At 38.2% G+C, this 25,777-nt stretch overlaps 1 protein-coding gene across 1 annotated transcript in view; it reads left to right on the top strand.

The window, feature by feature from the left end:
• CRPPA (CDP-L-ribitol pyrophosphorylase A) overlaps positions 1-25,777 on the top strand; it is a gene marked incomplete at its 5' end in the record, with an annotated part of 293,261 nt that overhangs the window by 4,411 nt on the left and 263,073 nt on the right. The window contains one exon of the mRNA XM_035698317.2: positions 11,761-12,037. Coding sequence (XP_035554210.2) covers positions 11,761-12,037 — 277 coding nt within the window. The remainder of the gene's footprint in view (positions 1-11,760; positions 12,038-25,777) is intronic.

Genomic DNA, 25,777 nt, shown 5'->3' with positions numbered 1-25,777 from the left:
AAAAAGTGTTGCTAAGAGTGGTTACTTAACCTGGGACACCTGAATAACTGAAATGACAACTGCAAGAAAAGCAAGCTAGGGAGGCAGATACGGCCATGCTTCTTCAGATTCTTGGTGGAGGTGGCCTGGGAGTGGGAGTCCCTCTGCTAATAAGTTTGAACAATGTCTGACACAGCCCTCTCTGTGATTTGTGAAGGTTTTCATTCTCGAGGTAGAGGACACTGCCCCAGATGACCCGTTCCTTGATACAGTTCAGTGCACATCAAAATCTTACCATACACTGACAGCTCGTATAAATCTTCTATAGGGAGGAAATGGGCTGTCTCACTAATAAAAAGCATTCCAGATTTTTGATAGTAATGTATCTTGTTGTGTATTAACATGTTGGCCTTCTAATTGAGATTTAAGTCTCTTTTAGTTATAATGTGTGTTGGTCAACCTAAGTGTGTTAACATCAGATGAATTAGAAATCGTTTTTGTTGATTGAATGTGCTTGTCCTAAGGGAACTCTGATTTCTGTGGCTGAATTGGGTGGCTTTCTTGCCACTTGGAAAATCAATGGAAATCCAGTTTTAGCAACTTAGACACTATGGTGTGGTGGTTTTGTTTGGTTTAGACTGTTTTTTTTTTTTTTTTTTAATGGAGTCATAATTGACATTAGTTTCAGGTGTATAAAGTAATCTATATTTCTGTATATATTTTATTTTTTAAATCTTTCTTTTCCCTTATGATAAGTCTACTCTTTAATCTCCATCACCTATTTTACCCATTCCCCCACCTACTTCCCCTCAGGTAACCATCAGCTCTCTATAATTAAGAGTCTGTTTTTTTGTTTGTGTCTCATTTTCCTTTTGCTTGTTTTGTTTCTTAAATTATGAGTGAAATCATACTGTATTTTTAAATTGGATTATGTTTTGGGTGTTGAGTTTTTTAAGTTCTTTATATATTTTGGACACTAATTCTTTATCAGATAAGTCTTTTGCAGATATCTTCTCCCATTCTGTAGGTTGACATCTATTTATTTATTTAGGAGGAGGAGAGGTGGGGGAGAGAGAATATTAAGCAGGCTCCACATCCAGAACAGAGCCTGACTTAGGGCATGATCCCAGGACCCTGAGATCATAACTTGAGCCAAAATCAAGAGTCAGATGGTTAACTGATGGAGCTACTCAGGTGCCAAACTAAGTCAAAGGACTTAGTTTTGTCAATTGTTTGTTTCATTGTGTGGAAACTTTTTATTTTGATGTACTCTCTCAGACATAAATAGGAAAATGTTGCTATGGCCAATGTCCAAGGGATGACTGCCTATACTTCCTTCAAGGATTTTTATGGTTTCAGGTCTCACATTGAAGTCTTTAATCTGTTTTGGGTTTATTTTGGAGTATGGTGAAAGGAAGTGGTTCAGTGTCATTCTTCAGCATGAGGCTGTCTAGTTTTCCCAACATCATTGGTTGAAGAGACTGTCTTTTGCTCCTTGTATATTCATTCCTCCTTTGTCAAAGATTAATTGACCATGTAATTGTGGGTTTATTATTTTTTGTTCTATTTTATTGATGTGTATTTTTATGCTTCTACCATACTGTTTTATTTTTTAAAATATATTTTTTTAAAGTAATTTCTGTACCCAACAGGGGGCTCAAACTTAAAACCCCAAGAATGAGAGTCACATGCTCTACCAATTGAGCCAGCCAAGTACTCTCATACTCTTTTAATTACTACCACTTTGTAACATAACTTGAAGTCTGGAGTTGTGATACCTCCAGTTTTGTTTTTCAAGATTGCATTGGCTCTTTGGGGTCTTTTTTGGCTCCATACAAATTTGAGATTGTTTGTTCTAGGTCTGTGAAAAATACTGTTGGTATTTTGATAGAAATTGCATTAAATCTGTAGATGGCTTTGGGTAATAGAGACATTTTAACAATATTTGTTCTGCCAATCTATGAACACAGGAATGTCGTCTTCCCATTTTTTTCTGTTATTTTGAATTTGTTTAATCAGTATTTTTTCAGAGCATAGGTCTTTGACCTCTTCGTTTATTCCTAGATATTTTCTTGTTTTTGGTGCAGTTGTAGATGGGACTGTTTCATTTTCTGCTGCTTCATTATTAGTGTATAGGAATACAACCTATTTCTGTACATTGATTTTTGTGTCCTTTGACTTTACTGAATTCATTTTTCAGCTCTAATAGATTTTTGGTGGAATCTTGAGTGTTTTCTGTATGTAATGTGTCATCTGCAAATAGTTTTACTACTTCCTTACCAATTTGGATGGATTTTTTTTTTCTTTAGTCCATTCACATTTAAGTTAAATACTGGTAGATGCATATTTATTACCATTTTGTTATTTGTTTTGTGGTTGTTACTATAGATTTTGATATTTTTCTTGCTATCTTTCATGGTTTGTTGGCATTCATTTGTGATATACTTGGATCCCTTTCTCTTTTTTCTTTGCTTGCATCTTGCCTCTTTTTGAATTGTGCTTACCAGTAGATTTGCGTATAACATCTGCGTATAGCAGTCCAAATGAAGTGATTGGTCACTTAAGTATAACTTCATTTTTTACTCCTTTTCTCCCATGTTGTAGGTATATAGTGCCATATCTTACATCCATTTATGAATCCCTTGACTGACTTACTATAGTAAATTATTTTTATTGCTTTTTTTTTTTTTTTTTATTAACTTTCTTCCTTTCCACCTGGAGTCCCTTTTATTCCTTCCTGTAGGGCTGGTTTAGTTGTCATGAACTGCTTTAGTTTTTGTCTAAACTCTTTTATTATGAATGATAGCCTTCTTAGACGATTGTTGGTTGCAGATTTTTCCCTTCCCACTGAATATATCTTGCTACATTCTTCTGGCCTGTGAAGTTTGTGCTGAAAAATCTCCTGATAGCCTTAAGGGATTTTCCTTACGTGTAACTTTCTTCTTCTTCTTCTTCTTCTTTTTTTTTTTATAGATAGATAGATAGAGTATTTATTTATTTATTTATTATTTATTTATTTATGATAGAGAGAGGCAGAGACACCAGAGGAGGGAGAAGCAGGCTCTATGCCGGAAGCCCGACGTGGGACTCGATCCCAGGACTCCAGGATTGCGCCCTGAGCCAAAGGCAGGCGCTGAACTGCTGAGCCACCCAGGGATCCCCGTAACTTTCTTCTTTAGCTGCTTTAAAATTTTTTTCTTTTGACTACTTTTTGCCATTTTAATTTCTCTATGTCTTGGTGTGTATCTCCTTGTGTTGAATTTTTTTGGTTGGACAAGGATCTCTGTGCCTCTTGGATCTGGATGTTTTTCAGAAAGGTAAGTTTTCAGCTATTAGTTCTTTAAATTTTCTACCCCCTTATCTCTTTTTTCTGAGATCCCTATAATGCAGGTGTTATGCTTGGTGTTACTGAGTTCCCTAAGACTATTCTCAATTTGCATGATTCTCTTCTACTTTGCTCAGATTGGATATTTATGCCCCATTACTCTTCCAGGTTGTTCAGTAGTTTCTCTGTTTCAGCTAGTCTATTTAGTCCAAGTGTATTTTTAATTTCTCTTTGTTCTTGATCTGATTTTTTTTTTTTAATCTCTAAGAGTCTCACTGATGTCCACCACTACTTTCTCAAGGCCAGTGATTATCTTTACCATCATACTTTAAGTTTTCTATCAGTTCTATTACTTCAGTCTGCTTTGGTGTGGTCTCTTGTTGGGGTTAGGTCCTGTTCATAATTTGGGAAATGTTTCTCTGTACTACAGTAGCCTTATGAGGTCTTAGAGTGCCCTTCCATGCAGTGTCTCCTGTTATCCAGGTCCTGATGCTTCAGGGATTGTCTCCTATGTGTGTTGGGTGTGCTCTGCTGTTGAGTCTTAGCCTCTTTTTCCTTCAGTTCCATTGTTGTCACATCGTTCTTTTTATCTACTGTCTCTGTCTGTTGTGGGCAGCAAGGTAGGCAGTGGTCTGCTTGAGAATTGAGAAATGCCCCTGCCACGGAGGGAACTGCAGTTCTGCAAAAGCGCAAGTTGAGAGTTGTGGTGTTGGCGGGCTTTGCACTGGTGTTCTGGGGGAGGGGCTGCCATAGTGGTAGTGAGGTAAGAGTAACTGGGAAGGGCTGGATCCACTGAGTGGTGTGGGAGTGGCATGATGCGGTGGGGCTTCCTGCAAGCAATGTAGGAGTGTCTGCTTTGGCCGGTTCTCACAGGTGCCATTGTTGATGCTATGGGGTAAGGGAAGGCAATGGTACCTGCTGACTTCTTTGTTCTTGCAGGTGTATCCTCGTGATCCCTGTTTCTCTAGGCTGTGCTTGGAAGTGAGCAAACCACTCTGCCTTAGTTTACCCCCAGTGTTTTTCAAACTGCTGGTTCTATAGTGCATCTGGTGGGTTGTTGGTCCTGCTGTCCTTTTAAGGGCTGGGACTTCCTGGCTAAAGTCTTCTGGGCTCTCCCAGAGGGGACCCTGAGGATTTAAAAAATTCCAGGCTTGAAGTCCCACTGGTTTTAAGGACTCAAGAAATTTGGCTCCTCTCATATTGAGAGGCAAACAGTAAAGAGAGTGGTTCTCCTGATACATGAGCTGCTGGTATGAACATCTGTTTTCTGCCTTTCTCGGTGCCACCAGCTCCCTCCCCACCGCAGGTCGCAGGGTCCCTTTTGCTCTCAGACTGCCTTTTGACCCTTCTTCCTTCACTGTGGCCTCTTCCCTACTTTTAGTTGTGGGGTTTGTTCTGCCAGTCTTCTAGTCATTTCATGGTTTTTTCACACTGATTGGGTGGTTATCTAGTTCTATTCGTGGGTGAGGTGAGCTTAGGGTCCTCCTACTCCACCATTTTCCCTGCTGATCAGTGTATACATTTAAGTGTATGAACTCATGGCTTTATTAGATTTTCTGACTTACTGGATTGTCTCTAATTTTTGCTTTCTTGTGTACTTGTTCTGCTACTCTTTCTAAAAACCCCTGCAAATACTATTTAAACAAGATAGGATAGAAATAAATACATAAATGTTAATGTAAATGAGCAATATTGATTGCTGGAATTGAGCTGAAAATTGGAATGGAGTAGTGAAGGCAGGAAGCTTTGACAGGAATTGATAGGTTTTAGTGACTAATTGGATGAAGGATTCAGAAAGAGGCACTTACAATGTTTATAGTTGAATGAGTGTTCAAATACATGAATTTGAGGTTAAAAAATTAGCTTAATGCTTCACTAAGGGTCAAATCTGAGTCAAGGGAAGCAGGCAATTGGCCTATATTCATTAAAAATAGGACTGTGTTTTGTGTAGGTCAGATGATTAGATATTTGTGTTAAATTCCCAGCAGAAAGAACCCCATCAGGCTCCTTCAAGAAGAGATTAGGACTGGTAGGTTGGATTTGACAACTGGGAATCCCTTATCGGTCATGATATGGAGACCTGACCTTGTGAGGGCAATTGGGAGCCAGCCCTTGCACATCAACTTAATACTTTGCTGCTAAAATACCAGAATGAATATGGAGGGATGTAAATTTATTAATTCTGGCCACAGTACAACCCATAGGCCTAATCTCCATGAAAATTATCATGGCAATCGCCACAGCTGCCATTGACCCTTGGAGCCAAACTTCCGCAGCCTAGTAAGAGCCCTTTAGATAGGGTAGTAATAGGACCTGATTTTCTGTTTAAAAAGCATTTGTTTAAATCTTCTGTTTCCAACTGATCATATTAAGCTGCTCAAGCAGAATACTCTAAGTGATTTTTTTACATCGTGGGGGGAAGATAGGAGAAATTTTTCCTCATTGTCTATATGTGTAATAGAGCTTGAGGGTAGCCTTGTAATTGCCTATGGAATGTGGTGGGAAGGATATAGGAGATCTTGATAAAATGTGGCTACAGGAGTTTAGTGCCTCCTTGCCTTCAGCTAAGGAGGTCAACCAGATTCATTTATTCAGCAAATATTTGTTAAGTAGGCACTGCGTGAGGTAGTTAAGGTTTTTCTCAGTCCCATGATTTTACATCATTAAACTTTAATACTGTAAAAGGCTCTTAATTCTATAACTAGAAAAGAATGTGAATAAATCCTTTAAAATATAAACAGTACTTAAAAAGGCTTGTAAGTGCTGGGAATACTCTTGGTTGCTGAACAAAATAGTGTAACAATGTTCTCTCATAAGAGTGGTCTAAATCCATGTATTCTAAAATTTTTCATTGTGACTTGTTTAAAAATGTTTAGCATTAAACATGTACTTATATGCACACGTGGACATTTTTGAAAGAATTTCAAGAAGACCTATCCTTGCTACTTGTTATGGATTCTAACTTTACTGTTAAATTAATTTCTATTTCATTTACCCAGAAATGTTAATCTAAAAATCACTAAATTGACATGCTAATAGGCCTTGATCTACAGTGTGAGAAAGAAACCAGTTTAAGACACTTTGTTCTTTGGAGTCTTCTATAACTTTTGAAAATAGTCAAAGGCCATGGGTATATATAATTATATCTATTTTTAACATAATTTTTTAAAAATATTTTTTACTTATTTATTTATTCATAGAGAGAGAGAGAGCGAGTAGAGGCAGAGACACAGGCAAAGGGAGAAGCAGGGAGCCCGACGTGGGACTCGATCCTGGATCTCCCAGTGGCGGCGCTAAACCACTGCACCATGGGGGCTGCCCTAATTGTATCTATTTTGACTGGCTTTGTTTGGAACTTATTTTATAGCTCTTTGAAGGAATTCTAGTAAAATTGGGATTTATCTTTAGGAGTTCATTAATTCATTGACTCACTGTGCAGATATTTGAATAACTATTTAGTCTAGCAGTATCTTGTCTTTTTCCCTCTTAATTATTCAATATTAATATTTAATTGAAAGTATTTGTTAAGGAAAAATAGCAACATGAGGTCTTGAAAAGTTACTTTTAAGCTATTTTTCTGGTAAAATACACTCTGAAAAGAGAAGAATAGATTAGGGTACTGATTAAGCTCCTGACTATAGAAGAGTCCTCTCTACTGATTTAGTTGAGCATGTACTTAAAGTTTCTCAAAAAAAAGAAAACCAAAACTTTGGTATCATGTAATTATCAACAAACTGAAGTATATTTGATCACTGTTAATAATTCTTCACACTCGGGATGCCTGGGTGGCTCAGTGATTGAGCATCTGCCTTCAGCTCAGGGTATGATTCTGTGGTCCTGGGATCGAGTCCCACATTGGGCTCCCTGCATGGAGCCTGCTTCTCCCTCTGCCTCCCTCTGTGTCTTTCATGAATAAATAAATAAAATCTTAAAAAAAAAAATTCTTCACACTCAAATGAATCACAGGCTATTATGTCAAATATATTAAATGAATCCATGACTGGAGAAAAGGCTTAAACACTTAAACTAATAATTTATCCCTGTCTAATTATTTAAGTCTTCTCAATTCATGTATTCATTTAAGATATTAGTATATGGTCTGTGAGGTCAGGAATTATGCCGGTTTTGGTTCATTATTATATCACAAATGTCTAGCATACTGCCTGGAAAATATTAGATGTTTATTTTTGCTTGAATTATAAAAAATTACAGGAAGCTTGACATTTTGACCACAAATGCAGCAATATTATATGGTTCATCACTAGTAAGATAAATGAAGTTCTGGAGACACAGTGGATATGGACATGCTCCTCTTGCTTCTAGATTTTACCACATCCTTCTCAGAGACTGTTAGTACATTTGCAGAGGGTAGCTATGTGTTCGAAAATCAGACTTGGGTCCACTCACATCCTTTCATTTTCTAAGTGTGATCTCATGGGCAGTTCATTGCTTCCATGTCACCTATAAAGTGCTGATAATAGTGATGTCATACAATCTGATGGGAGATCTTGCAGGAAAGCATTCAATATGTGTCACCTAGCAAACCATCAATCTTCTTTGCTGTTAATAATGCTAATACTACTTGCTTTAGAATGTGCCAAGCTCTGAGGTATAGATGTAGCCTTCTATGAGTTGGCAGCTTAGTGAGGGAGATAGAAAAGGAGGACCATGTAGTATGATGATAAGTCTCTGTAGCAATAAGAGAACTCTGCAAGTGCAGAATGGGGATGCTGCCCCTAGAATATCTAGTAAAGTTTCACAGGGTAAGCTATATCTGAACCAACAACTGAGCAAGGGGGACTGTCTCCTACTTTCCCCCCTACCCAAGGTAGATAGGTGGGTTGGGAAGCAGAGTAGCAGAAGTGAAGACCTGGGTGTGTGGGAAGATGCCCTCAGTAGAGTGAGAGTGGTGTGGAAGAACTGAAGTGGTCTAGGGACAAGTGGGCTTCGTTCAGATCTCGAAGTGCCCAGCTCAAGAATTAGTGGGGGCTGACCTTAGGTTTGCATGTGAGAAAAATCCTTCAGAAGTGGTGAGAATGGATTGTGCTGGAATACGATGAGAAGGAGACCAGCTAAGAGGATGATGCAATAAATAATGGAGGAGATGAGTGCCTTGGTCACAGCTGTGTCAGTGAAGACAGAACCTTGGGAAGCTTGGCATTTAGGGGACACAAACTGTCACTTGTTGCTTGCAGGGAGGCTTTGAGTATAAACTTTACACTGCTAAGTATGCTGTGATCAATTACCTTTGCAATGAAAAGAATGGGGGATGGATGGGATATAAAACCAAGAGCATCCCACATTGAGTCTTATTCCCTAATGCTTTTTATTGCCTGCATGTAATAATGCATATCTTTTCCTCAGGTATTCTGTGAATATTACTACATTGTCTTAGCTTATTCATGTTTAAAACTACCCCCTAGTGTCTAACAAACCATAAGTAATACCAGTCCTCCAGCAGCCTAAAGTTCTAGAAATGAAGGTAAGGAGTCAAATGACTCCAAACCACATTATATAGGGAAGGTTCTACTCATAACTGAGTTTTTATAGCTAAACAGGTTAATGAAGAGCTTCTTGTGTTTTCATAACCCTTGAGACAAGGCTGTGTTGTCAGATGTTATTACACTGTTAGAGGTAGAGAAGACTGACCAAGGTTGTTGACTCAGCAAATTGGTGTTGATTAGGTACTAGGTGAAAAGCAGTGGGCAAAACAGACATTGTCCCTGCTATCATGGAACCTATCTTCAAGAAGAGGAATGTCTTCTTTTGATGAAGAATGGTAAAACTACTTGGAGTGCATTGTGGTCTAAGATGGTAGTGTAGGAAAACTAAGTATGATGTATATATCACATCTTAATTGTTTAGCACTTAAGAGACAGTGGCGCAGGGGGATTACAGGAGTTTAGAGCATGACTAAGGCTTAACCCATTGTAAATGCTTAATCGATGTTAGAGCTATTTTATATTCTGTCATAATTGATTTTTCCCCCCATCTTACTAGGTTATTACCTCTGATTTATCTCTTAAATGCCACCTACAAGCTCCATTTTGTAGCCAGGCTACAATGCCCAGAATGCAGCAGCAGCAGCTTCCTCCTATCTGGTCTATCTGCATCCTTTCTCTCTACTAAACCACTTCTCCACCTTGCAACAAGAGTAAAATTGATGTTTCGAAATTAGTTTACTAATGCTATTAAAAAAAAAAAAAAGTCTATCAACCGAGTAGCTTAAAGCAACATGAATTTATTACCTTAAACTTCTGGAAGTCAGAAGTTTGAAATAGGTTTCACTGGGCTAAAATAAAAAGGTGTTGGCAATGCTACATTCATTATGGAAGCTCTAGAGACAGTATGTTTACTTGCCACTTTCTAGTTTCTGAAGGTCACTTGGATTCCTGGACTTGAGCTCCTGTATCACATTGACCACTGCTTCTGTTAACTCCTCTCCTGCTTTGACTCTTCTGCCTTTTGTTCATTTGTAAGGACTCCTGTAATTGTCTTAGACCTACCCAGAGAGTCCAGAATGATTCTTCTAGCTCAAGATCCTTAATCATTTCTCTAAAGTTCCTTCTGCATGTGGGGTTAGACCTTTACAGGTTTGGGGAATTAGGAAGTGGTCCTTTTTTAGGGGCCTCAGTCTCCTAAAACAATGCCTAGAACATTTGAGTAGGTGAGCATTTCTTTTTTATTATTTTTTGGTGTAAATGTCTCTGTGCAAAGCTTTTTTTAGCCCAGTTTGGCTCTTGCCTGGACCTCCGGCCACTACATAGGCTCTTCTCCCCTTGCCCTCTGGCCCTCAGGACCTTGCGATGGCCTTGGCTTACACCGGCCCTTCATACCCCCTGCCCTTTCCCCCCCTGCCACTCATCATCTGGATCCTATAGCAAATTTTGTGTCCTTAAGGAGTATCATCTTGGCCTTCCCTTTGCCGGTCAAATAATCAACTTGTCTGCAATCCTGGAGCCTGGATTTCTTCATAGCACTTGATTACAGCTTGAACTTGTTCCTCAGTGTTCTTTGATCTGGAAGCTCTGCAAAGGCAGTACTTATTTTCATTGTGTACTCAATGATGATCATTTATTCAATATGCAATAAACACTTAGTAAAGGAATGGACTTAAAATGAAAAGACCATGTGCTTATAAAGTAGCTCTTAGTGTTCATCTGTGTACTGTTGTAGCCACAGGCAGAATGGGGTTTTGGATCATGGAAAGGGTTGGTTCAATAACAGAAGATTGGTGATTAACAATTGAGTAAATCAACTGAATGTTCATATTAACAAAGTAAATTTCACTAAGTAATTTTCAGACTTTTCCATGTCTGTAAAAATGTGCATAAGACTTGAACTATCTAACATGAACATGGAGTATCTCATGAGCTAAGAGTTCTAAAAAAATTTTTTTTTGAGTTCCTTTAAATTTTAAAGTGATCTTTATTTAGAGTTGATAGCGTGGGTTAGAGACAGTTTGCCTGGTTTGGTCCTGTTGGCTGTGGAACATAGAGTTTAATGACATTAAGCTCTGTTAGCACTGGTGTTCAAGAGAAGTCTACCAAGATTTAATGCAGTTGCCACTCAATGGTGTGAACTGTGCAAAGCAATATCTCAGTAAGTCTTTAGGAAAACATTTTACAACAGAAAAATTGCTCAATACTATGTATGACTCAGTAGGTTAATTCTTTAATTTTGTAAGGTTTATCGTTATATTTTGAGCCTTACTTATAAATTTATACAATATTCATTGACCTATTGAAGCTATGTTTCACTTCGATGTAGGCACAGTTTATATTAGATAAGTGACCCAGGTGGGTTGGTTGGTTGTTTTTTTTTTTTTTTTTAGCAATTCATTGGATTTCTTGAGAGAGAACTTTTGGTATTCAAAACTGCTTCAAATTGTACTCTATTGAACAAATTATTTTGAAGAAATCAATTTTTTAAAAAGATTTTATTTATTTATTCATGAGAGACACAGAGAAAGAGAGAGATTGGGACAGAGACAGAGACACAGGCAGAGGGAGAAGCAGGCTCCATGCAGGGAGCCCGATGTGGGACTTGATCCCGGGACTCCAGGATCACGGCCTGGGCTGAAGGTGGCGCTAAACCGCTGAGCCACCAGGCAGGGCTGCCCAGAAGAAATCCATTTAAAGGCCTATTACTGCATTATTTTTTCTCAGTGTCCTGATAGATCCCTGAGTAACTAAGTTTGAATTAGATTATCTATTGTACAATATCTAGATGTAATCTCACTGTGGACTATAAAACATTATATCTGTTACTATGTAGGATATGAAATATTCATTGATTATCAACCTCTTTACAAGACCTGATAAAATTCATAAGACTGATTTACTTTCAGTTTTCAACATCCCTGAGAAGTTAAAAGTAGGACTTCCTAATACAGTTTGGTACTAGCTTAAATTGTGTAAGGCCCAATTTATGTTCAGTGTACACTTCTCTTTCAGCGTATGTTGGATAAAGGACATTGTTGTGGCAGTCACTGGAGAGAACATGGAAGCAATGAAGGGTATCATTCAGAAGTACCAGCATCAGCGCATCTCCCTGGTTGCAGCTGGAGTGACCCGCCACAGGTCAATTTTCAATGGACTAAAAGCCCTAGCAGAAGACCAGCCTGACTCTAAGCTCTCTAAGCCAGAAGTTGTGATAATTCATGATGCTGTGAGACCCTTTGTTGAGGAAGATGTTCTTCTTAAAGTTGTCACAGCTGCTAAGGAACATGGGGTAAGTGGCTATACTTCTGAAAATGGATAGAAGACACAAATGCTATAGCAAATGTTCACTTCCTGGATGTTGATGAAATCTTCGTCAAATGTCAGTTTACAACGGGCATGATGAGTAAAAGACGTGACGCTAAATTTTTTTAGGAAGCCTCAAGTATTGTATTATGAGACTATATTAGAGTTTATATTTGTAGTCCCTCAACATAACATGAGATTTTTGGAGGAGAATGTAAAATCTTCAGAATATGGCTCTGAATGTACCCTGATGGGTACATTCAGAGAAGCATTGTGCACTTTACCTAGAGATACCTAAGAGAACTCTGAAGTAAGGGATGTGCATAATTATCAGAAATCTGGGTCATCACACCCAAATTGTGTTTTGACTTTTTGAAGATGGTTTGCTTTTCAGCGCAAACAGCCAAGTAAGCTTTTCACACTCTTTAAAGTAAAATGTTTTAAGATGACGCAGAATTCTGTGTTATAATTAACCGGAAGAACAAAGGATAACAAAAGACATATTGTAGTCTTTAGAATATCTTTGTTCTGTTCTTAGATTACTGGATAAAATCCTAAAAATAACATAATAGATTTATAGATAAAACGTGAGACTGAGTGAAAGTCGCTATACATCCTTTGTATAGCATAATAGCAATAGGTTGTGGAGGGGGACATGCATAGGCCTAGTTCTCAGGTTTTTTAATTAGTGATACATAGGTAACTTGGACAACCTCTTTGAGTCCCTTTTCCTTGTACTTGCGCTATTTTTAGGGTTGGATATTAGATGTTAACTACTCAGAGTTCGAACTACTTAAAAATGAAAAGGTATTAAGAATTACAGCACCTAGGATTGTAGAGATATGGAAGGAGTCCTCTAAGCCTTCTTTGCCATGTGGGTGGTGAGTTAAAAAAAACCCATCTGGAAAAGATCTCATGTGATTTCTCTTCAGTTACCTGTATGTAACTGTAATCTCTTTGTCAGGAAATTGTTGCACCTTCCATCTCCTCTTCCTTAAACATCAATTGCTTTTAAAGCTGTAAAAGAATTCCACAAATCAAACAAAACATTTTTCTTTCATATATTTTAAAAAAGATATATTGATGGAGTGAAAATTGTGATAGAGGTAAGTTGGCTAACCTAAAAACTTGATCAGGGCTCCCATACTTCTTTAACCCCTTCCTATTGTCCAGACTTCTCAGCTGCAGTAGAGGTAATCAGTTAGAAGTAGCATGAGGAGGAATGAAAGAGCGCAGGATTTAGAACTTTCAGGAATTAAAGTGAAACTTGACAAATTTGAAGAAGTTCCTAGGGAGGACTAGATATTTGGGGCAGATAATTTAAAAATTAGGGTTCCCAGTGAGTATAATTAGGGGTCTTTGACATTTTTCCAAAAGGTAACATAGATAATCAAGCTGACTATAGAAATTACACGTTTGGAATTTTTTTTTTTTTTTTTTTTTTGATATCTTATTTCTAAGATGGTGCACCAAGTGATACTTTTAGTGGTAGGTCTGAAACTAAGAGGACTCTTACTGCTGCAGTTAATAAGCCAAGATATCCTAGTTTAACAGGTGACTAAGTAAAACATTAACATGGATAGCAATTAATGACTTGTTGCAGCAGATTGATTGGAATTCCTTGACTGTCTTTATAATTAATGTTAATCAGAATAACTTTTATGGAACATGATTAAATCCTACATAATATTTTAATGAAATCTCAACTTTGCATTGAAAAGCTAGTTTTAAGTGGAATTTTCACAATTTATTTTGAAGCTTCTGGTGTCTTGTAGAAATGTCATAGGGAATGATTTTCAAGAAAGCAGAAAATGAGTTTCATACAGATATGTGAAATCCTTAACATATTGAAGGAACCAGGCACATGTTACAATCCAGAGAGGCACAAATTTTAGTGAAATAAAGCAATACTGAAATGAATTCACACAGGCAAAACTGTTTGTTTTCCTCTCCTATGTGAGAGGTATCAAACCTCCACCTTGTAGAGTTTATTTGCATCTTGACAGGCAAGAATTATTTTTGCATTGCTGTCAGGTACATGTAACTTGGGAAAGTTGTAAAATTGCTCAAAGGCAATGGAAGGCTACGTTAGGCTATTCTAGAAGGATTGGTTCTAAACAATATATAGTCTTAAACTGAATCTCCTGGTTATCCTAAATTATAAAGTGTAGGATAGTTACCTAACAGCCTTAGGTAGTCCAGGTACTGCTTCATGCCAACATAATCACACTGTTCTAAATTCTAATCATAAAAATGTAAGTGGAAATTTGAACTAGTAAAGTTCCTGTCCTAGTGGAAAGTAATGACCCCTTCTTAATCTCTGGGCGTTAAATTGAAGACAACTGGTCTGAAAGATAGGCAAGAAAATAGTGAAGATTAACCTTAAAGCCACTAAACCACTTATTTTCCATGAATTCTTATGAACTAATTCTCTTTTGTTCTCTTAAATTATGTTGTATAGGTTATTATTTTATTATTTTTTTATGTTATTTTTTGTTGTATAGATTCTTAATGGATTTTTTGTTCTCTTAGCTCTTAGTTTGCCTTACCCAAAGGCCCCTTTCAGATAAATCCTTTCCTGGATAAGGTAGATACTGAGTAAGCCCCTTGGAGGGCATACATGTTAAAGGAAACAGAAATTTTAACTTCATGGTTTAAAAACATTCTCACATTGAAGATAGATTACCTCAAAGTAGTAAGATGTCCCAAGTTAAGGTTGACAATTGAGTTATTTGCATACAGGAGCTCAGAACTGTCATCAGGACCCTGGATATTTTACCTCTATAAGTTTCATTTCTGAATTCCATGGAGGGGCCAGGACTTCAATAGAGCTAGCAGGTAAAGACTTTCAGGGTTATTTCTGAATAGCACTTGATGATCATTTTCTATGATATAAATTTCTAAGTTGATAACTTTTTTCTTCCCCATTACTTAGAAAATATATCATTGTGTACTGGCGTTATTTTGGCTTGTGAGAAATCTGTTGACCAGTATAATAGTATTCTTTACCAGTCTAACTGTATCCCTTTAAAGTTAATTGCCTTTTCTGTTAGGCTGATCTTATTTTTATTTTATTCAAGTTTTTATTTAAATTCCAGTTAACATACAGTGTAATATTAGTTTCAGGTGTAGAATTTAATGATTCATCACTTACATGTAACACCCAGTGCTCATCACTACAAGTGCCTTCCTTAATCCCTATCACCTCCCCCCTTAACCCATTTCCTATCCTTTAACCCTTCTCCAGTAACCCTAAGCTTATTCTTGGTAGTTAGGAGGCTTTCCTTCCCACCCCCTACCATATGTTCATCTGTTTTGTTTCTTTAATTGCACATATGAGTGAAATCATATGGTATTGGACTTCCTCTGACTTAATTTGCTTGACATTATAATTACTCTCTAGTTCCACCCATGTCATTGAAAATGGCAAGACTTCATTCTTCATTGAGTTCTATTCCATTGCACATATATATCACATCTTCATCCATTCATCAATCAATAGACATTTGAGCTGTCTTCATAATTTGGCTATTATTGATAATGTGGCTATAAACATCAGGTTGCATGTGTCCCTTCAAATCTGTATTTTGGTATTCTTTCGGCAAATACCGAGTATTGCAAATGCTGGATCATAGGGTACTTCTTTTAACATTTGAGGAACCTCCATACTCTTCTTCAGAGTAGCTGCACCAGTTTGCATTCCTATCAACATTGTAAGAGGGCTCCCCTTGCCCTGTATCCTTGCCAACATCTCTTGTTTCCTGTATTGTTAATTTTAGTCATTCTGACTGGAGTGAGGTGGTATCATTGTAGTTTTGAAAGGTATTTGCCTGGCGATGAGCAATACTGAGCATTTTTCATGTGTCTGTTACCATCTGAATGTTGTCTTTGGACAAACTCTGTTCATGTCTTCTGCCCGTTTCTTAACCTGGATTATTTAATTTTGGGTGTTGAATTTAAGTTCTTTGTATATTTTGGGTATTAACCCTTAATCAGATAACATTTGCAGATATCTTCTCACATTCCATAGATTGACTTTTAGTTTTGTTGATTGTTCCTTTGCTGTGTAGAAGATTGTTGTCTTGATGATGTCCGAGTAGTTCATTACTGCTCTTGTTTCCCTTATCCCTCAAGAGACCTATCTAGTAGGAAGTTGCTGTGGCTGTTGTCAAAGAGGTTACTACCTGTGTTCTACTCGAGGATTTTTGTGGTTTCCTGTCTTGCATTTAGGTCTTTCATCCATTTTAAGTGTATTATTGTGTGTGGTGTAAGAAAATGGTCCTGTTTCATTCTTCTGCAGGTGGCTGTCTAGTTTTCGCAACATCACTTCTTGAAGAGACTTTTTTCCACTAGAATATTCTTTCATGTTTTGTTGAAGATTAGTTGACCATATAGCTGTGGATCCATTTCTGGGTTATCTATTTTGATCCATTGATGTATGTTTCTGTTTTTGTGCCCAGTACTATGTTGTCTTGATGACTACAGCTTTGTAAGAAATCTTGAAGTCTGGAATTGTGATGCCTCCAGTTTTGCATTTCTTTTTCCAGATTACTTTGGCTATTCAGGGTCTTTTATGGTTCCCATACAAATTTTGGAAGTGTTTCTCCTATCTCTGTGAAAAATGCTGATGGTACTATGATAGGAATTGTATTAATTGTGTAGATAGCTTTGGGAAATAAGAACATTTGAACAGTATATGTTCTTCAGCCATGAGCATACAGTATTTTCCATTTCCATTTCTTTGTGTCATCTGGACGTTTCTGATCAGTGTTTGTAGTTTTAAGAGTATAGATCTTTTACCTCTTGGTTAGCTTTATTCCTATGTATATGGTTTTTGGTGCCATTGTAAATGAGATTGGTGTGTTCCTCGATTTTTTTTTTCTTTCTGCTGCTTCATTAATTGGTGTATAGAGATGTAATATATTTCTCTAAGTTGGGTGGGGTGTTTTTTTTGTTTTTTTTTTTGGTATCCTCTGACTATGCTGATTTTGCATTATCAGGTCTTGCAGTTTTTTTTAAAGATCTATCTATCTATCTATTTATTTATTTATTTATGATAGATGTAGAGAGAGAGAGAGGCAGAGACACAGGCAGAGGGAGAAGCAGACTCTATGTCGGGAGCCCATCGCGGGACTCAATCCTGGGACTCCAGGATCATGCCCTGGGTCAAAGGCACGTGCTCTACCACTGAGCCACCCAGGGATCCCCCCAAGTCTTGCAGTTTTTTTGATGGAATCTTTTGGGTTTTCCATATAGAGTATCCTGTCATCTGCAAATAGTGGAAGTTTGACTTCTTTCTTGCCAATTTGGATGCCTTTTATTTCTTTTTGTTACCCAATTACTGAGTTTAGGATTTGAAGTAGTATGTTAAGTAACAGTGGTATAGACATTCCCATCTTGTTCCTTACTATATGGGAAAAGCTCTCAGTTTTTCTCTGAGAATGACATTAGCTGTGGGTTTTTCATATATGATCTTTATGATGTTGAGGTATATTCCCTCTAACCCTACTTTGTTGAGTGTTTTTGTCATGAATGGAGGTTGTGCTTTATCAGATCTTTTTCTGCATTTATTGAGAGGATCATGGGATTATTACTCTTCCTTATTAATGGGTGGATTATTGATAGGTGAATATCGAACCATCATTGCAGCCTGAAAATAAGTCCCACTTACTTGTGGTGAATGATTCTTACAATGTACTCTTGGATTTGATTTGCTAGTACTTTATTGAGTATTTTTTGCGTCCATGTTCATCACGGATATTGGCCTATAGTTCTCTTTTAGAGAAGTCTTTGGTTTTGGAGTCAGGGTAATGCTGGCCTCATAGTTTGGAAGTCTTCATTTTCTGTCTTTTGGAGCAGTTTGAGAAGACTAGGTATTAACTCTTCTTTGAAGGTTTGGTAGAATTTCTCTATGAAGCCAACTGGCCATCGGTTTTTGTTTGTTGGGAGATTTTTGATTCCTGATTCAACTTCTTTCCTTGTTATTGGTCTGTTCAAGTTTTCTATTTTTTTAAGTTTCTATTTCTGTTTCAGTTTGGTAGTTTGTATGTTTCTTGGAATTTATCTATTTCTTCCATTTTTGGTAGTTTATATGTTTCTGGGAATTTACCTATTTCTTACAGATTATCTGATTTGTTGGCATATAATTTCATTTTTTGTTAAAATCATATGTATTTCTGTGATGTTGGTTGTTCTTTCTGTTTTTACTTCAGTCCTTTTTTTTGATAAGTCTGGCTAGGATTTATCAATTTTTTTATAAGGATTTTATTTATTTATTCCTGAGAGACACAGAGACAAGGTAGAGACATAGGCAGAGGGAGAAGCAGGCTCCCTGCAGGGAGCCCAGTGTGGGACTCAATACGGAAACTCCAGGATCATGCCCTGAGCCGAAGGCAGACGCTCAACCATTGAACCACTCAGGCGTCAGGCGTCCCTTGTTGTTTTATATACTTGGGTGCTTCCATGTTGGGGGCATAAATATTTACAATTGTTAGGTTTCCTTGTTGGGTAGTGCCCTTTATTACAATAGTGTCTTTCTTCATCTCTTGTTATAGTTTTTGGCTTAAGGCTAGTTTGTCTGATAAAAGTATGCCTACTTTGGCTTTATTTTGATGTCTGTTTGCATGATAAATGGTTCTCCATCCCCTCATTTTCAATCTGCAGGTATCTTCAGGTCTAAAGTGAGTCTCTGGTAGGCAGCATATAGATGTATTTTGGTGTTTTAAACCATGCTATATTTTTTGATTGGAATGTTTAGTTCATTTACAACCAGAGTAATTGTGATTGATAAGAATTCACTGCCATTTTATTACTTGTTTTGTTACTTGGAGATTTTCTTTATTCCTTTTTACTCTTTGTCACTTTTAGTCTTCCTTTCCCACTCAGAGTCCCCATTCATATTTCTTGAAGGGCTGGTTTAGTGTTCACGAACTCCTTTAGTTTTGTGTGTGGGAGACTCTTTATCTCTCCTTCTGTTCTGAATGATGGCTTTGCTGGGTAGAATGTTCTTGGCTGTGGATTCTTCGCATTCAGCATATTGAATATATCATTCCATTCTCTTCTGGCTTGCCCAATTTCTGTGTAGAGATCTAAAGCTAGTCTTATGGGTCTTCCCTTGCAAGTTAGGGACTTGTTTTGTCTTGCTGATTTTAGGATTTTTTTTTTTTTATCAGTGCATTTTGCAAATGTAACTATAATATGTCTTGACATTTCCCTGCTTTTGTTGATTTTGATGGGAGTTCTGTGTCTCCTCTTGGATGGAATCTCTGTTTGCCCCTATCAGGGAAATCTTCAGCTATTTCCTCAAACCTTTTGCTGCTTTTCCTCTCTCCTCCCCCTGGGACTCCTATATGATAGTTATTATGTTTGATGAAGTTGCTGAGTTCCCTATATCTAGTTTTATGATCTATAATTCTTTCATTTAAAATTTTCCATAATTGTATCTCCTGTATTACCACTTATTAATTCCTCTTCTTCTTCCATCCTTGTGGTCATTGCATCTAGTTGGTTTTGAATCTCAGTACTGCAGTTTTCATTTCTGCCTGAGTTTTAGCTCTTCTCAGTAAGGGTCTCCTTGATATCTTCCATGTTTTTCTAAAGTCTGGCAAGTATCCATGTGAATGTTGATTTAAATTCTCCATCAGGCATATTACTTGTATCTGTTTTGATTTCTGGCTGTGATGATGTCCTCGTTGTCCTCCTCATCTTCTTTTTCTGTGGAATGGATTCTTCCATCTTGACATTTTTAAAAAAGATTTATTTATTCATGAGAGAGGGAGAGAGAGAGGTCCGCAGAGACTCAGGCAGAGGGAGAAGCAGACTCCATGCAGGGATCCCAATGTGGGACTTGATCCCGGCACTCTAGGATCATGCCCTGGGCTGAAGGCAGGCGCTAAACCGCTGAGCCACCTAGGTGTCCCCATCTTGACATTTTTGTATAGATCTCTGTCCTCTTCTTTGTGTTAGAAAAGCTTGTTAAATTTTCTGCTCTGGAAAGGAAGGGCCTTTTGGAAAAAGTGGTCATATAGTTTCCAGGACCTGATGCTTCAGGGACTGTTTATCATGCTCTGTGCTCTGCTGCTGTGTTTTGGCTGCTCTGTCCCTCAGTTAGTCATCTGTGGAGGCTCTCCTTGCCTGTAGTGGGCAGTGTTTGGACCTTGGCCAGAGTGTGGCGAGTTTAAACTAGGTATGCTCCGGTCTATTTGTTAGATGAGACCTGATGCTACTTCCACATGAAGCCTTGCAGAACTTTATGGTTGGAAGACGTGTTGAGTTTGGGTTTTTACTGGTCTTCTAGGGAAGGGGCCCACTGTTCTGAGCCTGGAGAGAACCTATAGCAACAGAACAGTGGGGCTTGAGACTTGGTGTAAGCAGGTTAGGCAGCCAGTGTTGGAGCTCTGCTGTTGACTGAAGCTAGTTTTATGCTGAGGGACTGGGGAGGGAATTGGTGCCAGCCAGCAACTTTGTTCCCAGAGATGGGCCTCCTTGCTTGCTGTTCTCAGGGAAGCACCACAGAATAGTGAATAATGTCCCCCTGTACATCCCAGGCATCCTTCAGATTGCTGTTCTCATGCAGTCTGTCTCCAGGTTGTTTGCCTGGAACAATGTGGTGAACTTTAGGCTCTGTCCCAGCCAAACCTGCTAACTCTTAAAACTCCAAGGTTTAGGGACTTGCTATGGCCTGGGGGCTGTGCTGGTCTTCTGGGGGAGGGTCTTACCACATTGGGATGGATGCAGGTTTTACAGAGAAGGGCAATCAAACTAGAGTTCAGGGCCATAGGATCTGCAGCAAAACAGGCTAAATAGCCTGTGTCTGTGTTAGCCACCCTCGGCAGGTGTCTCTGCTCCTATGTGGAGGGTGGGAAATGGTGCCCACTGGCTCCTTTGTCCCCAGAGAGGCCTTTCTGTGAACTCCACCTCTCACAGATGCTAGAAGAGCAGTCTCTCTGTTCCTTAAATCCTCTTCCAATCATGCTGTCTACCCCAGGGTTGTTGGCCTGCCTCCTCTCCTGGAACCCCAGGGCACTGCACTCTGTTCCATCCTGACCTCTGGAAACCTCCAGTCTTTGAACCCTGCTGGTTGTACAAAACTTAAGAACACTCAGCCTCTCTTTTTACCAGCCAATGGCTTTGGGGCAATATTCTCCTGTATGTGTTCCTCTCTATACCCCCCTCTCTCTCTGGTCCGCTTTCTCTGAGACCAGGGCTCTCTCACTTCCACAGTACTTGCAGCACATTTCTTCCCCAGACTAAATGTCTGGGCTTTGTAGTTTTTTGGTGTGGCCTCTTCTCTCCCTCTAGTTGTGTAGTTTGTTCTATCAGTACTCAGGTCCATTTCTTAGGTATTCAGAATGATTTGATAGTTAACCTAGCTGTGTTAGAGGGATAAGGCAAGTGCCTGGTCTTCCTATTACACAGCTATCTTAGCTATAGTGTGTCTATGAGGTTGACTTTTTTTTTTAAAGTAACTTATTTTTCACTTATTTTTCACAGATAATGTGCATTGTTTCTATTATGTGACTAGATAGGAATTTCAGGAATAAATCCAAAGCAAGGGACAAAAGACCCAATGTAATCTCTTGTTGAAGTATTCTTAAAGTAAAATTTCATTTTCTAGAAGTTTGATTTGGTTCCTTCAAAATGTCATGGGCCTCCTTTTTCTTAGGATTTTATATTGTTTCTCAGTATTTTAAATATGAATAATACATCGTAGATAATGTGACTCTTTGTAGTTCTTCATTTCTCCACTTCTACTTGTGATTTAAATTATATTGTTCAGATCAGTAAATTATAGGCCCATGTTTGGCAAGCCATTATAAGTAGGAGTTCTTTGGGCATGAGATGAGGATGTGTTTCTAGTACAGAGATTTGTGTTGGTTCTGCTGGGGATCCTGAGGGTTTTAGCATTTTGAAATCTCCTTATGTTAATTTTTGGCTTGAGATTTTATCCATCTTATGGTAATGTTAAGCCAAACTCTGAACTCCCATCAAATCTAGGTGATAGTACTTCTCAAGAGAGATGCCCCTCCCAAGCCAGGATAGCAAACTATTTTGTAGTCTTACTACACTGGTGACTGTATTTTATCTGGCCTACCTTATAAATAGTTATATGGATTTTTTTGTGAGGACCACAGTTCTAACTGACCAAGTAGCATAGGCTCAAAATATGATTTCTTATTCCTTCTCATTTGTTTAAAGCCTCTTAATAACTCAAAGCATCTCCGCAGTTTTCCTTGAATTCTGGCTCTCTGATGTTAGTCCTAGGAAGTTACCTAATGAGTCATAGTTCTAAAAAAAAAAAAAAAAAAAAAAAACCTATTTTTTTTAAAAAAAACCTTTAAAAGTCACACTGGGGGTGGGGGGAAGAGCTGTCAATAACATTTCTCCTGATTTTTTTTAAATAGCAAGAGGTTTTGTAAGATAATTTGTCAGCCATACTGCTGGAAGTACAAGTTTTTTACTAAGTACAAATTACTTGTATATTTCTGCATAATTAAAAGTTGAGAGATGAAAAAGCAGTAATAAGGACATTGTAAGAGAGATGTTGGCAAGGGTAAAATAAGTTGGAATACAGAAATGTGGGAGAATCATTTTAGGACTACGAAGCTAGCTAGCTATTATATACACAAAACTACCAGCATAACATGAATTTGCAAATGACAGTGCAACAGGAAAGCTCTTGCATCTCTAATCATGTTTTTGTCCTCTCTTCCGTAATCAACTTCTGATAGTAACAGGTCACATTTACTGCTCTCTCTTTGACATCTTAAGTTGACTCTTTACTGCACAGCAGTCTGGCTTCTTCTGACTATTCTGTCCAAAATCACCTATAACTTTTCAATTCCCAAACTAGATGTGTACTTTTAGTCTGTTGTAAAATAAGGAAGCTGAGTGGCTTTTATATGTGAGTCCTCAAAGGCAGAATGAAATATTTTGGGATTTCCCAAGTAATAGGGTCTTTCTTTTTTCCTTTTTTGGACCTGTTGGATCTCCCCTGAGCTTATGATAATGCTCACTCAGGGTGGAGGCTGGTCACCAGAAATACTAATGGTGTCTAATTACCAATGGTGATTGGAAATCTGAGGCTTTGAATCAGCTCCACCTCTATGGGAGAGGAATAGGGCTGGAAACTGAATTCAACACATGGTCAGTGATTCAATTACTCATACAGCCAAAATGATAGCCCAATAAAAACCTTGGACTCCAAAGCTCAGGGGAACTACCTGGTTGAACAGTGCTGTGACAGTATGGCACTTCATCATTCCATGGGGAAAGGGCATCACAGAAGCTGTGTTCTGGGTTCTCCCAGACCCTATACTAGGTCTTTCTTCATTTATCTAGTCTGATAAATATCCTAAGTCCTAAACATGTGATCATAAGTAATCATAATCAACATGTAGTCATAATCATTCTCTTGAGTTCCAGGGGTTTTAGTGAACTTTAGTGGGGGTTGTGAGAACCTCCTGGACTTGGAGCCAGTTGATCAGGAGTATACGTGTTATGAGGACCCCTTTTGTATCTGGTATCTAAAAAAAAAAAGGGCAGTCTGGTTGTGAACAGTGGGGATTGTGTGAACTCCAGGTGGCTGACATGAGAAATGAATTGTATTATAATACACCAGTGTATACAGAATGTCTTAGTTAACTTTGACACTATTAACCAGTTCTTCATTCTGCAACTCTCTCTACCTTGTCTTCTGTGACTGTAGTCTTTAGTCTTTATATATATTTTTTACCACTCTTTCCAGATCAATCTTCCCATACTCTAAACATTCCCTTTAACTTCTGTGAAAACTGGAAAGGGCACTCCTGAGCAATCAATCATGCTCACATTACTTAACTGAAAAAGTGACATATAGTAATACTCATGTTATATAGTTTGAGTGTTTACGTCTGTTGTGATGACAATCACCTATACAGAACTTCCTAACACTTCAAAGAATTGCCTCCTGGTGCTGCTTGGTACTCAGACCTTTTGTTCTCTTCCTAATCCCTGTCAACCAGTGATAAATTCTCTGTCCTTATGTCTCTGTCTGTTCTTAGGATACGGTATAAAAAGAATCCTAAAACATGTAACTTTGTGAGATAATTATTTCATTTGGTACAAAGCACTTTCATGTAACCATCTTAACTCCCGCTTGACATGTTCTCTCCAAAATCTCTTTCATGCCACACGGTCTCTGCTATGATTCCAGACCTTGTGTATTCAACTTCAGCTGAACAGAACCACTTAAATTTGCCTTTTTCAGCATGTCTGGAATCGTGTGTAGGTCTGAATTCATTAATTTTGCCTGATCTCTCTGCTTGAATTGGCTTCTTCAGACAAGGGGGAACCACTGATATCCTGCACTTCGCCCTCCACCCGTGCCCCAGGGGAAGTAACCTAAAACGTGAAATTTAGAGATTGGATAGGTGGAGTACAGGAGGAGATTGAGGGACTTGAAATTAGTTTGAGATCTACAGTATTGATCCAGCTGAGTGGTGAAGGTCAATTTAAGCCAACTGAAATAAAGCAAGAAGTAGATGTTGGAAAAAAAAATGTTAAGGGAACTGGATGGGTCAAACCTGATGGGACACTGTAAGCCATGAGGTAATAAGACGTGTGCTTCTGTATGCTTTGATTTTTTTCTTTGCTATTCCCTGCCAGTAGACTTCATCATTTCTTCCAAAATCCCTGTGCTCCTGCCCTCCCTGCATCCTTCCAAGGTTGTGTGAAATTAGTTGAGACACTGAATCACTTGCCAAGACTCGGCAGTCCTACCCATGGACATACATACTTAAAGAGTGTAAACAGCTTGTGAACTTTCCAACACGTGACCGAGGTACATTTTACTGCATCCCTTATAAAAAGAGACCTCTATACTTAATATAATGGGTTGTTTTTCCCATATTTAAGGCAAAAGGGATTTTTGTAGACTAGCTGATCTTTTTTTTTTTTTTCTATATCAGATTATGGAAGTGGCACAGGGTTTCTCAACCTTGGCACAATTGACTTTTGGGGTAAGATGCTCTCTGTTGTGGGGGCCGCCCCGTGCCCTATAGGATGATTAGCATTAGTTTTTAGTTAAAAAGTATTTTGAGTCCTTTTCTGAAGAGAAATAGTGTAATTTAATAACCAGAAACTTTGACATGGGTGTGTGTGAGTGTATGTGTCGGTGCTCCTTGCTTTTTGCAGTAGGATTAGACTTAGTAATAATTGAAGAATGCTTCAGAAGTCAAAAGTTAATATGTGTGCATCAGGAAGAATGTACTTTTTGACAACCCAGTGTTAGAAATCTGTGCCAAGGATTTTGGGCCTATTTTAAAAGCTCTGAAAAATGACGTGGCCCATGATGTTACTTTTGAAATGAAGAATCTTAATGTATAATTGACGATGGCTAACAGCAACTTGTACTGTCTTTCTGTTGGTTAGTTTTGATCATGATAAAGTGCGCGGAAGCTCAGAGTTGAGTGTTAGGTGGGGGTCAGGTAATAAGAGCTCCTGGGACATTGGATTCTGTATCTGAGTGGAGGGAAAGAAACATTGTGTTAAGTCCTAAGACTAAAGAAGCAATTTGATTTGTGGGCACTCAGTTCTGATTATCTAATGGGACAGTTGAGGCTTATTTTGACAAAAGTTGAAGTGCCCAGGGCAGGTGATGAATTATTCTCTGACTACTATGGAATGAGCTAAAACTTGATGTGTTCCTGATGTTGAAAAAGCTACTGCATGAAAAGCTTTTGTTTTG

Source organism: Canis lupus, chromosome 14, assembly GCF_003254725.2.
Source record: "Canis lupus dingo isolate Sandy chromosome 14, ASM325472v2, whole genome shotgun sequence".
NCBI classification, from domain to species: Eukaryota; Metazoa; Chordata; class Mammalia; order Carnivora; family Canidae; genus Canis; species Canis lupus.
Note: the sequence above shows the minus strand (reverse complement) of the source record. Positions and strands in the feature narration are given on the sequence as shown.